Source organism: Papaver somniferum, chromosome 7, assembly GCF_003573695.1.
Source record: "Papaver somniferum cultivar HN1 chromosome 7, ASM357369v1, whole genome shotgun sequence".
In the NCBI taxonomy this organism is placed as follows: Eukaryota; Viridiplantae; Streptophyta; class Magnoliopsida; order Ranunculales; family Papaveraceae; genus Papaver; species Papaver somniferum.
The window spans coordinates 245918467-245932397 of record NC_039364.1 but is presented as its reverse complement, the minus strand read 5'-3'; the positions used below and the strand labels follow the sequence as shown (position 1 = coordinate 245932397).

The 13931-nt window shown below is 39.1% G+C and overlaps 2 protein-coding genes across 2 annotated transcripts; one reads left to right on the top strand and one right to left on the bottom strand.

Annotated features, from left to right (window-relative positions):
• The first annotated feature begins 694 nt into the window (after positions 1–694).
• LOC113296300 lies at positions 695–1237 on the top strand. Its single transcript, XM_026544610.1, has one exon. The coding sequence runs from the start codon at positions 695–697 to the stop codon at positions 1235–1237; it is 543 nt and encodes a 180-aa protein (XP_026400395.1).
• Positions 1238–5053: 3816 nt separating this feature from the next.
• LOC113300048 (subtilisin-like protease SBT5.4) lies at positions 5054–9142 on the bottom strand. The gene is made up of 11 exons (XM_026549195.1): positions 8816–9142; positions 8534–8646; positions 8333–8430; positions 8079–8231; positions 7892–7988; positions 7220–7793; positions 7019–7116; positions 6678–6914; positions 6407–6515; positions 5994–6207; positions 5054–5879 (listed from the first exon to the last, which is right to left on the bottom strand). The coding sequence occupies exons 1-11, from the start codon at positions 8897–8899 to the stop codon at positions 5323–5325; spliced, it is 2334 nt and encodes a 777-aa protein (XP_026404980.1). The 5' UTR covers positions 8900–9142; the 3' UTR covers positions 5054–5322.
• Positions 9143–13931: the final 4789 nt, after the last annotated feature.

Below are 13931 nucleotides of genomic sequence, written 5' to 3'. Positions count from 1 at the left end.
AGAAGACACTTGCAAATCTGCAACGCCATGTCCATTGGACGAGTATGACTGCCGATATAGAAAGGTTTGTCAAAGGATGCAAAATTTGTTGCACAAGCAAGCCTAGTAACCAAAAACTAGGACTTTACACCCCGTTACCAGTTCCAACCAGGCCGTGGGAGAGTATATCAATGGATTTCATCGGTGGTTTAGCAACTACTAAAAAAGGTAATGACTACGTCTTTGTCGTAGTAGATCGTTTCAACAAAATGACAGTTATGGTCCCATGTAAAAAGACAATTACAGCGGAAGGAGCAGCACAAGAATTCTTCCAAAATGTTTTTGTTCACTTTGGCTTACCAGCAAGTATCATCAGTGATAGAGATACTAGGTTTTTATGACGTTTCTGGAAGATTTTATGGGGCCTGTTGGATACTACTTTGAAAAGATCTACTGGGTTTCATCCCCAAACATATGGGAAAACCGAGGTGGTCAACCGCACTATCGTTGAGCTACTGCGAGGAATCAACAAAGGCCGCGAAGCTGGGATGAGAATCTACCCTACGTCCAATACTCTTACAACAGAGCTTTACATAGTTCTACCAGCAAAACACCATTCGAGATATGCTATGGGTTTGTACCACAGTCTCCGTTTGATTTAGTATTCACTAGACCAGAACATACGGACAATTAAAGAACAGAAGATGATACTGCAATGAAGTTTATTCAGCGTATTCAACAGATTCATGAAAAAGTTCATGAGAATCTTGAGAAAACACAAGCACAATACAAGCAGCGACATGATAAGCATCGAACAGAGCATACTTTTGAAATTGGTGATCTGGTCTGGTTAGCTATTGGGAAAAACCGTTTACAAGGGCCCCAGAAGAAGTTGAAACCTATACGGTATGGTCCATTTCGAATTCTGGAGCAATATGGCACTAATGATTTCAAGCTAGATTTGCCAAGCTATATGCAGATTTACTCAACAGAAAATGTCGAGAATCTTAAGCTTTTTGAACCTTTGTTACTTGATGAGCGAAATGAGTCGCCATTATTACCGGTTGTGCAAGACTTAATTCCTAGTGAAGTAGCAACAGAAGATATGGTACTTAGCAAGAAGACGCGAATGTCTAGAGTGAGAGAACAAGAGTTATTTCAAGTCTGCCTTAAGGGGAAAATTTTTAAGCATGCAAAGTGGTACTCAAGAGAGCAGCTGCAAGCTAAATATCCCCACCTCTTGGTTCAATGTTTTTGAGGGACCAAAAGCCTCCTAATGGGGGAGGTCTGATCCGTTTTAGGGTTTAGGGCCCATTAGAATACCCTATTACTAGGTTAAAATACCCCTGAATTACTCTCTAAGTAATTCTAGAAGTAGAGTTCTATTCCTAGAAGGCTACAAAAACAGAGAGGTGGGGATATTTAGGGTCTAGAAAAACTAGAGTATATACAAGGTAGCCGAGGTAGGGGAAGAAAACTAGGAATTGTACCCTTGCTAGATATTTGCTTGTTTGTATGCGACGTTCTAAGTTCAGTCCAAGTCTATTTCATTGGGTGACACAGAAAGCTTGCATCCAGTTACGTCACAAACTTCAAAGGGAGAACGCAGTTCAAGTCTTGTGGTTAATAGTGATCAAAGCAAGTGTTCTACCCTGAGGGTTCAATTCAATTTTTTTTTTAAAACCCTTAACTTGTGAAGTGTGTCGTCCGAAGTTTAGCTAATGTTCCTCCAAATTTAATGTCGTCTCCAACCATTATTACAAAGTGAAGAAGTTAAGTGTATCGTCTTTATTAAATGTTCAAGTTGCACACTACGTTTCTCTACGTGTCCAACTTGAGGGGGAGTATTAGAGTATATACAAGGTAGCCGAGGTCATCATATAGAGAAGGACCGAGGCAACCCTATTAGAGTCAAGGCATGCTTACACATGAAGCCGAGGAGCAGTGAAGGTCCGAGGCAACTGTAACTTGAAGTGAGGACCAAGTCAAGTGACCGTGAAATCAAGGCACGTGAAGTGAAGGTTGGATCCTAGTCCGGAGATGTATGGGAAGGCTTCTATCCAAGGGTAACGAATTATTATCAGTAGATCCTAATATTGATAAAAGAAAGAAAGCTATGTTTATTGAGATGAAGAATCAATCCTATGGAACAGAGCAGTCAAGAACCGAAGAAGGCGAGATTGTGAAAACTGTCCTTAAAGAGGGGAGAACTAATTATGTATTGGCAAACAGGAACAACCAATATTGTGAGAATTGAAAAACTGATCACTATAAAGAAGGATGTTGGAAATTGCATTCGGAGTTGAGACCAGTATGGTGGAAATACCGCCCGCAAGCTACCACAATCATCTACAATAAAGAAAAGAAGAAACAACTTCTGTCTGCACAACAAACCAAACACTTGGTAAATGCTAGTCAGAAATTTAGCCTACTCACGATTCGACAAGTTGTCAAAGAACCTAGTGAATTGGTGGTTTGTGCAAACTCTGACGAGTGCGCTAAAACCTAAAAGATTGATCCGCAACAGTTGTTAGAAGAGTTTGAAAACACCCTGCAACAGCCGCAAAAGTTACCACCAAAACAACGCGTGGAACCTGGAATCCAACTACTTGACGAGCAAAACAAGTCGCCATCATTACAAGTTGTGCAAGACTTAGCTCAAGTGAATTCTAATTGTAGAACAAGTATTGTTTGAAGAGTGTCTTAAAGGGAAAGTTTGAAGCATGCAAAGTGGTACTCAAGAGTGCAGCTGAAGGCTAAACTTCCGTGCATCGTAACTCAATGCTTTTGAGGGACCAAAAGCCTCCTGATGGGGGAGGTCTGATCCGTTTTTTAGGTATAGGCCCGTCAAAAGACCCTATACCCAAGTCTGTATACAAAAGAAGTCCTAGTAATTCTAGAAGTAGTTTCTTAATCCTAGAATGAGACCTATTTTTAGAAGATTACAAACATAGGCCAGTTTCCCTTCATAGAAAGACTAATATTTAGAAGTAACTCAACCTATAAATAAGGTGCAGTTTAGTACCTGTAGGGAGGGGGAGAAAACTAGAGATTACTAGAGAAAACATTGTATTGTTCTTGTTGCAACTGTAACAATAAAATACTCAAAGAAAAAATATTAAGAAATAAATTTCTGGAAAGCTTAAACAAATGCTCAATCGACACCAAACAGAGGACAGAGTCACGTGTTCAACACGCTGTCCTTAACACGATAGTTGACCGGTACGCCTCAAGAATGAGTGATGCCTATACCCTGTGGTCAAGTCGTATCCAGGATAAAACTGCCCGTTGCAAATATTGTTAGCACTACAATACTTGCCCACTCATACGAACTCAACAACAATGGCACAAAGGATAAAAACCACACAGAGGGAGAAAGACGAAAAGAAGAGGATATTAGCTCTTTTGGACACAAATTGAAAAGAGAAGTCGAGTTCTTTTTATAGGCAAACAGAGAGGGTGAAATTAATGCACATTAATGTGCGAAATAATGCTGTCATGATGTCGACATAATTCGGTCATAAAAACAGTCAAAAACGGTAAGAAAATGTCGTCATTCATGCACATAAAGCCGTTAAGAAATATTTTTGTTAAGAAAATAAATTCACCCTGGTCACACGCCCCCCACATTTAAGACAAAATTTATTTTGATTGTAAAATATTTAAGGAAATAATTTAAAATCATTTTGTCAAAGTGATAAGTCTTGGTTGATCCATGTCCACGGCGTAGGCACGAGCCCGAACCCTAGGACTAAGTGAAAGCAAAAATATTTCGCCCCACCTGTTCCACCTACATTGTCTTACTAACTATCCATAAAGAAATAGCTATACAGTGGAACTCCTCTTTAGTTATACTCAATGTGGGACTAAAGATTCTATTTCATTCACTCATAAGAAAATGAGTAAGTTCTCTTAGAGCGTCCACAGTGGGAGAGTAAACCCAAATATTTGGTCTTTTGAACAGACGTAGTGGAACGTACTATCGATCAAATTTTGATCAACGACTAAAACCCAGAGTATATTTGGTCTGGGACCAAGACTAAACCCAAATATAGTCGAGCGTTGGTATACTTCACGCCCCACCACCAGGCGGACATATAGTGCACGTCCCACATCAGGCGGACGTATATTCCACGCCCCACATCAGGCGTTGGTATAGTCTACGCTCCACATGGGGCGTACGCAAAGTCTACGCCCCATTTTTTTTTTTATTATTTTGTATGGGGCGAGCATTATACCCCCGCCCCATTCTTTGTTTTCAAAACCATTTTAGTGGGGCGGGCTTTATACCTCCGCCCCACTTCTTTCATTTTTTTTTTATTTTTTTTAGGATCTACCCAATCAGGCGTTGGTATAGTCTACGCCCCACACCAGGCGAACGTATAATGTACGTCTGACCAAATTTAGTCTTTCCACCGTAGCGTCACACACCATACTAAACCCAAAATTTGATCTTTTTTTCCCTCTTTGGTCTTTGGTTATACTCGCACCACTGCAGTTGCTCTTAGAGACCCAAATGTCCTAAGTTCAATTCCCACAAAGACTATAAAACCAAAACAATAAAACTCATTTTCGCCGACAGTTCTTTCGGAACATTGACAAGTGCAAACCATTCTTCAATATACTTCAGAAGAAGAAAGATTTTGAATAGGATCTTGAGTGTCAAACAACTTTTGACCAGGTCAAATCTTATCTCTCATCAGTACCAATTCTCTCTCCACCAGTATCAGGTGGAGAGCTTTATCTCTATGTAGCTAACACTTCAACAGCTGTAAGTGCAGTGCAAGTAAGAGTAGAAGATTACAAAGAAAATCCTCTATACTTCATCAACAAAACTCTGACACCGTCTCAATTTGTGTATTCTCATCTCATCTCTAGAAAGTTACCTTTGCTATTTATTTCGAGCTGAGGCCAGATGGCTGTCAATCTAATTTTACATCCTTTTTTGGAGTATCTGTTTGTCAAGCCAAATTTTGTAATTGACAGTTGGCTGAAAGTCGAGGTACCAACGGCTAATTTTGAAGAACTATGTACCAAACTGAGGATCTGTTTGTTTTTTTTTGCTACCATCAAAAAAAATAACCCGAATTTAAATATATATTTAGTATAGGTCTTCATGACCAATTCACGTATTACACATTACAAGGCTTTTCTGCCATCGATCTGATGTGGTTTTCTTGTATACAAACATTGTATATATAACATTTAAACTCTAAGCAACAGGAAGAAAATATACCATCAAGGTTACGAATGCCATAACAAAGTGGACCATTTGATGCGTGTATCTGTATATGCGAGTGGCGAACCATAATGGAGTTTTAAGGTTGGACCTTATCTTAAATCTTAGGAATCAGTAGCTTGCTCTAGACTCACTGAAATTGGGCTCCTTACACTATGAACACCATCAAACCATTTAAGCTTTCCAAAAACAAAGGTTTTAGGTTTCATTCCATCCTTAGCCTTTATAGTAAGCCAGAACATTTTCTTCTCCCCGACTTTCTCAAATTTCAATGTTTTTGGTGCAACTGTGACTGAAATTCCCCACGGTTCGATGATTGACGCGCTGTAAGTTCCGGGTGTACCCACGTTTTTAAGTAGTCTAGATATGGTTACGGATCCACTTAGACCCGGGATAGTAATTGCAGGATAATTGAAGTCTAAGATACAGCTCTGTTTAGGGCACACGGAAGGCTTCTTGAAGAACTTGGCAAACTGGCTTTCGTTGTAACCAATGGAACAAAAGAAGTTCCAATAGTCATGCATTGTTAATGGATACACCAAACCAGGATCTAGGGCGCGTACCAGCCTAACATGACCAGCTCCGTACCCAAACGGATCGGCCTCCACATTGTTAGTACATTGATCACGAAGTGTTTCGCCCAAGTGATCACGAGTTCTTGCTGGATAAATTACAAATGCAAGAAAATAGTTATGAGCAGTTTCCAAACCCATTGTGGTAACAAATACATAATGACAAATGAGCTTAGGATATAACTATGAGAGTAATTGGTCACCAGTGGTCATAAGAGCTGATTTGATTTCAGAAGGAGTCCAATCTGGATGGGCAGATTTGATAACGCCGACCATTCCTGCGACATGAGGACTAGCCATAGATGTACCAGAGAGTACATTGAAGAGGAGTCTACGCTTATCTGTTGGCAACTCTGTAGCCATACCTTCTGGAGAATATGAAGCTAATATGCTCATCCCTGGGGCAATAATATCTGGCTGAACAAACAAAGAACAATATGAAATATCAGGCTAATTATGAAGTTATTGACATCTTAACACCCAGTTTTTGTTTTACTTCGTCTTTAGCTTTTGGCACTTTTAATATGGTATATCTCTTTTGATTAAAGACATAGGGAAAATAAAAGAATTAGAGCAAATGATGCTGAAATTTACCAGAGAAACACATTATATATACCTTAAGAACATCATATGTCAGGGAATTAGGTCCTCGGGAGGAGAAACAAGCTAAAGCAGGGTTGAGACCAAAATCAGTTTCCGGGTTCGATATGTAGGCTGTAGGATTCCTACAGCAATCGTAGTTTCATAAGTTCAAAATCAATAAACTAGGAAATATGACATATAAAAAGTACACAAATTTGACACCGTAATATATATGCTAATAGGATATAAGATCCGATTTTCTCTGAAAATAAGTATCTTGAAAGAAAAAGGAGGAACATACGTACGGAGAGTCAGCAATGTAGTCTATAATTGTAGTAGCATTCTCGAATAGGTGAGAAGCAGGGTGGAGATGGAGATCGGCGTAGCAGTCAGAAGGCATATCGTTGAGAACAATCATTCCTACACCACCAGCATCAGCCACGACTTGCCCTTTTATAGTTCTCGGAATATAACCGTCTACGCAGGCTACAATTTTTCCTTTCACTAGTTCTGGATCCAATGTACCTTCTTTACATGCAAGTCTAAATATAAAGCCAAAAATATAACAAAAAATAATCCGGATTAAGTCGAGTTCAAAAGTGTAATGAACATTAGACTAGGCTGGGTGCAAACAGCAAAAACCTACGCGTCATAATCATCTGCTTCAGGAAGTTTAACCTTGGCAGCATTAACAAGAGGATATTGTTTTTTCTCTGACAAGGCTGTTGTTGCTAGGCTTTGTCCCTGGAAGCCATATTTGAGTCAAATTTTCATTTCTTAGAAAGATGTTTCAAAATTCCCAATTCAGCCTGGAAAATAAAAGGCACGAAAGGAAATAGAGATGTACCTTGAAGCGCCTATTATCACCAAGCTGGACATAATTAGAGAAACCCCGATCCATAACACTTGCTCCAACAGTAATGATCCATGGTGCAACATTTCCAACAGTAGACGCATCAGGTCCACCATTACCTGCCGAGCAAACAACAACAATTCCTTTCTTAACAGCATGGAATGCACCGATAGCAGTGGCATCCATATAATACTCAGGTTGTGGTTCACCGGCCGCAAAGGATGTAGCAATAGAAGCCGATATTATGTCAACACCGTCATGTATGGCTGCATCGAAACCGGCAAGGATATCTATATCACAGCATCCTACTGTATTTTCATCAACAGGTGGCCAACAGACCTTATAAGCAGCAACTCTTGCATTAGGGAGTGTCCCTCTGGCTGTGCCTTGGCCAAAACCAAAAATGTTGGTGCCTGGTACAGGAGATCCAGCTGCTATCGAAAGGGTGTGAGTGCCATGGCCTTCGGTATCACGAGCCGTTGTTTGGTCAGTTTCTTCAATTATGTTATAGATATCAGCCTTCATTGCTAAGTTTCCATAATTGAAATGCTTAGCTCCTATTAGCTTCCTTGAGAAATATATCATCACCAAGTTAAAAATATTCGATTACACTTTCTCCCGAGACTAAAAATAATGTTAAGAACCTAAATGAGAGAAAAATTAAACCTGTTACAAGGAATCCCCTTATCGCAGGATCCTTTCCATTTAGATGGAATAGGTCCCATTCCATCATCTCTGAAGCTCTCAGACTCTGGCCAGACCCCTAAGAACATTGATAACAGTAACCTCAATACCTAAGAATTTTATTATAAATGAAATAACAAGTGTAGGAGTAACACATAATTGAATTTACCGGTGTCAAGGGCACCGATGATTAGATTGCTGCCTTCCGATGTTTTCCACTTTGGTTCTGCTTCAATTTTATCCATCCCAAGAAATTTCCAAGAATGAGTTGTTTGCAATGTCTTTTTCTTACTCAAAAAGACTGATACAACATCAGGGTGTTCTTCCGATTTCGAATAGTTGCACAAACAAACTCAAGTCAGCATTGAATGTTATTATAAGTCTATTTTCAAATGACATTGACCGAAATCCATCTGGTCTTACTTGCAAGTTTTTCTGCTTCTTCTTTTTCGAGATTTGCAGCGAACCCGTTAATGTATTTAGTATACGAATAAATGAGGGATTCTTTCGCCTTCTCTTTACTGGAAAATCACATATGATAGAAAGAAGAAAAAAATAGATCAACAAAACATAAAAATGTTATGCAGGGGGAGGAAATGATTAAAATTCATGAGGATTTCTCACCTTCCCAATACCGATGCAAGAAGCTCATAGTGATATTCGGTTGCTTTCGCAAAATGTTCGTCATTGGGTTCCGGGTGACCATGATCATGTGACCCTAAATACACCACATAAGCCTATACCGAAATTCAGAATCAAAAATTTATCAGTAAGGTTCTGCTTAAATTGTAAGTCGATTTACAGAGTCACAAGCATACAAAAACTGAGAAAACGTGATGAACACAATTCAGAAAACATGGTTATGGATCACGAGAAAAAACGTCATTAACGATGAATAAAACTTACTTTTTTAGTTGCAGAGGTGGGTTTCCCTAAGCAAGCCAAAACAGAAATGACTAGTAGGGAAAGGATAATCCTCCTACTCCCCATGTTGAACCCTATCTGTGTTAATTGTGACTTGTTTTGCTTTCTCCTCTTTTTTTTTTTCTTCAAAAGAAGAAAGGGCTCAACGATCTACATGGATGAGAATTTGTGGTTAAATTTACCCTAGAAAACAGTAACTGATTAAACACTTTGTATCCATTGATTTTGAAAATGGACAATTTTTAAAAGTGCATAATTATCTTTTCCAATCTTAGGATCTAACTGTAACCATTCGCATTTAGGAGAAGTTTTTGCAGCCACCCATGGATGAGAATTTGTGGTGTTTTAGCTATCCTAATGCGCATGTCCTTTTTGCTGCATCAAGGTCGATTTTAAGCGGTTTGTTTCATTCCATCCCTAATTAGATCAATTAGATCTTCCCTAAACGCGGGGAAGAATTCTTCTCTTTGTTTCTCTCTATCTGTTCTTGTTTGTTTTTATGCCGACTAAAAAACAACCACCACAAAGCCATGAGCCCAAGAGTATTACATTCCTGTACAATAGGTGGCAATATAGTTTTGCAGCTTTTTTACCGGGATAAATTGGGGCCTATATGACTTAAGTGGGAATGTTATAAACACCCCTACTATCCATGGATCCTATACAAATATTTTTATGGGTCTTTATTAATACCCATAACAGCAGAATTGAAATTATCAACAAAAAAATATCTCTCATAATCCCTTTTCTAACCTTCCTACCTTATACTCGCTTCTTCTTTATTTCTCGTTCAGAGAAAAATCAAAAAAACTCATCGACACCATTTTCATCACTGCACCACCAGCACCATCGTCGTTGCCGCTACCACCATCTTCATCGCTGCCATTATCAGGTCCGTCACTACCTAATCCACCACCTATAGTACCACACCAACTCTTGATTGATTGATTTTAATGAAAACTAATTTGGTAAAGAATCAACGAGTAAATAGTTTTCAAAGCTTAGATATGATGAGGAACTAACGAGAAAATAATTTTCAGTTAGAAATCAACAACACCACCACCGTTACGATGACGACCAACACCGTTTCAACAACAACAACTTCCTTTTCCGGATATAAAATGGAAAACTAATGTTATGATTGAGAGATTAATTTGAAATCAAAATCAAATCAGAAACTAATTTTTCAGATTCAGGGATTTATAGTTTTAGGTCTCAAATTCTGAAAATTTTCGAGTTGAAGATTTGCATGTTTGATCCATTGAGCTTAAGAGCTAAATAGTCAGTTTATAGCTCATCAATTTTTGTTGCATAGAATTTTCAAGTTGATTTCAATGATTGTTTATTTTAAATTGAATTTTCTTGAGCTTATAGGTATGATTCTGCTTCATTTTTAGGTTTGTGAATTTGGTTTTGGTGTATGTTTTTGATTTGTTGCAGTAAATTACGATTCTTAATCTGTCTATAAGACCCGTATTTTTCGTACTCCTTATATTGGATTCTTTTGTTGTTGTGAGTGAATCAGGATTGTGATCCATATGGGAAGTTAAGTGGTCATTATGGTTCTTTTTTTTTTTATTGCAGTGGTGCTGGTTGTTGCGGTGCTAATATTGGTGCTTGTTATTGTTGGGTGTGGTGGTGGTGGTGGCAGCGGTGCAATGGATTGATTGCGGTGGTTTTTGTTGTAATAGTGTGGGAGGTGGTGTTCGTGATAAGAACATTAGTATTGTTGGTGTATGAGCAAGATGACAGTAGTAGTTGAGATGGTGGAAGCAGCAGTGCTCAATTAACCCCTCTAGTTTTGTACTTTTGTGGTGATGAAAGTATTGCATTTCTATGTTCTTTGAATATGCATCTTTGTTGATTTCCAGAGCCTCATATAATAAGTCTTAGACAAGTAGCTCATTGTCCGGCAGTCACCCTGTATATGCATGTTGTTGTTACATGTTTAAGCTTCTCCCTAGAATTTTTTTATGACCAAGTTGCTTCCACTATTGGAGACAACTTGAGCTAGTTGCTTCCTTTTTCTGGAGACAACTTGAGAAAGTTGCTTTCACTTTTGGAGGCAACTTCAGCTAGTTGATTCCATATTGGAGGCAACTTGAGCTAGTTAATTCCAGTTCCGAGACAACTTGGTTATGTTTTTGGGTCCATTCATTCATCGGAAATTATCTTATACCTATATCTTAGAGTAGTTGTGACGAATTTGTGGTGCAATGGTAACACGGGGTTGTGTTGAGTTGCTGATGATGGTTGTACTGCTGATGCTCATGCTTTAAAGTCAAGAGGGCAGATGAATGTTTAGGAAGTTGAGAAGGAACTCAATATGTATCCAGGCATTGAAAGCAGAACAAGAAGTTGTTACTGCTTGTTTGTTGTTGATGGTGTTTGAGTAGGGGCATGGAAGTGACTGCAGCTATCGGCTCATGTTGCAAGTGTGCATAGTCGGTTGTGGTCATGAAGCAGTTGCAGGTAGAGTTGCAGTAGCAGAGATGGAGGATGTGGTGTTGTATGGTGGTGGTTTGATTTGTTGGTTGAGCACTGATGGTGTGGCGAACCTGTGGTGCAATGGTAGCACAACTGACTATATGTCAGAAGATGTGTGTTCGACTCACACTAGGTTCACGTATTTGTGTATAATTTTTATTTTTTTGGAGACAACTTGTGCTAGTTGCTTCCATATGTGGAGACAACTTGAGCTAGTTGCCTCCATTATTGAAGACAACTTCAGCAAGTTGCCTCCATATTTGGAGACAACTTTCAGCAAGTTGCCTCTAGATGATAGTGGTGGAATTGGTGGTTGCTAGTGGTGATTGGTGGCGGTGGATGAAAGTGGTGGTGGTTGGTGGCGGTGGTGGGTAGTAGTGGTGGTTGTCGGTGGTGGTAGTTGGTGGTGGTGGTTGGCGGCAGTGGTGGTTGGCGGTGGTGGTGGTTGTGGTGGTGGTCGTTGGTGGTGGTGGGCGGCGGAGGTGGTGGAAAGTGGTGCTGGTTGGCGGCGGCAGTGGTGGACAGTGGTGGCGGTTGGCGGTGGTGGACAGTGGTGGTGGTTGGCAGCGGTGGTGGTGGTCGTCGGTGGTGGTGTCTGTTGGCGGTGGTGGACAGTGGTGATGGTTGGCGGTGGTCGTCGGTGGTGGAGGTTGTGGTGGTCGTTGGTGGTGGTTGGTGGTGTGGTTGTTGGCGGTGGTGATAGCGTATAGTAGAGGTTTTCTTTTTTTCCCTTTTTTTTGTATAGTGGTCAGTTGTAACGGTTTTGTATATACATTACACAAAAGAGGGTATTTTAGTAATGTATCATGCTTAGGGGTATTTGTAAAAGGGTATATTTGCTATGGGTCTCATAGTAGGGGTATATAGATAATGTTCCAATGATTTAATTGGGGTCTATAGGTTTTTCCTTCTCACACCCCAAATTACTCTAGCACCCAAATCTTATCAAAAATACTAATTTACCCCTATATTAATTTCTAAATCTCACTCATATATATTCTAATCTTTCTATTTTTAGTAAATCCAAAACCGAAAAAAACTAAACCTAAAAAATCTTTCCATTTCTATCATAAACTTTCCAAATTCTCAAAACCCTAATCAATTTTTTTTTTATCCTCTACTCTGACGATCTTCAATCCAACCAAAAAGAAGGTAATCTTCATCAACCCATATTCTTATATTATTGATTTACATCTTTAAATCATCGTTTTTGACAAATCAAAACTCTGATTCGATCCAGTATCGGTTTTTATTGACCTATCGAATAAACCGATTCTGGATTTTTTTCCCGACCATGAAGAGCATGCACAACAATCGGGTTACATTAGGATTAACATTATCCGATTCTGGCTTAGAAATGAAATATGAAAATACATAGCCAGAATTGGTTTATATATGTAATATGTATAATCCGATTTTGGTTGTTTCTTCAGAATCGGGTTACATATAATTCTTTATGAACCGATTGTTAACTTGTTTTTTTTTTTTTTTTTTTTGTGTAGAATGGACTTCGGACACCTACCATTTTACAATCAAGAGTTAACCTTGGAGGATATTATGAGGAAACCACAAAGAGTTCCAGTGAGAAGTCTATATAAGTTTGCTTACGGAGCTGAGACCCGTCTTGAACAAGCCCTTGCATTGATTGATATGCTTTCACTTGAAGAGATTGTTGAGGTCATGGCGTTTGCCAGGATGAGGAAAAAGATTATTTCAGCTGGTAGGAATGCCCATCAAGAATTGGAAGGTATGTTTGGTTGAATTTATGGCCATGGATGATGCAGAAGTTGCTGCTCTTGATGATGATGATGCTGGTGATGCTGCAGCTGCTCCTGATGCTGGTGGTGCTGCAGCTGCTCCTGATGCTGGTGCTGATGCAAATGCTCCTGATGCTGGTGCTGCTGCAAATGCTCCTGGTGCTCCTTCAGTTTTTAAGTTTCACTTTTAAATTCTAAAACTTAAGTTTATAAGACTTCTGGTTGTTTTAAGTCTTTTGGGATGGTTGATGTTTGTATTTTGGATGATATTAGTGTGGTTTATGTTTTTATTTTGGATGATCTTGTGTTGAACTTAATGTTTAAATTGATTCTAGCATGACATGCCAACAATCGGTTTACTCGATATGGCTTTAAAAACCGATTGTGCAGGCCAATCTTTCTGGATGTTACAAAATCAGATCACATATGGAAATATATAAACCGATTATGCAGGCCAATCTTTCTGGATGTTTTAGAACCGGATCACATATGGAAATATATAAACCGATTGGTGTCGGTGAAAATTCAAAGTTTTATCTATCTTTAATCGGTTTATATTGGTCTCAAGAAAGTCCATTCCTAGTGCCATGCAAACACAATCGGGGTTTACAGTCTTTCTAAAAGACCGATTATTTCAAATTATTTCACGTTTTTCAAAAAAATAGTCGTTTGGGACTTTCTCTATAAATAGAGACCTCACCCTTGGACCTCATTTGCCCCAAAATTGATCATTTTACTCCCCCTCACTCCATATACTCCACAACTACTCATTTCATACATCCACACACAAGAATAACTTCATTTGATTCAAATGAAGATTTGGCAATCACCAAAGCTTGGTATGCGGAAAAACG

What these genes read in the sequence shown, in the direction of transcription:
- LOC113296300 (XM_026544610.1), top strand. Translation starts at nt 695, where the DNA reads ATGAAGTTTATTCAGCGTATTCAACAGATTCATGAAAAAGTTCATGAG.
- LOC113300048 (XM_026549195.1), bottom strand. Translation starts at nt 8,899, where the DNA reads ATGGGGAGTAGGAGGATTATCCTTTCCCTACTAGTCATTTCTGTTTTG. An exon ending in GTGATAATAGGCGCTTCAAG is followed by an intron (nt 7,117 to 7,219) that starts GTACATCTCTAT and finishes TATGGCTTCCAG; the next exon opens with GGACAAAGCCTAGCAACAAC. An exon ending in GAAGCAGATGATTATGACGC is followed by an intron (nt 6,915 to 7,018) that starts GTAGGTTTTTGC and finishes CTTTATATTTAG; the next exon opens with ACTTGCATGTAAAGAAGGTA.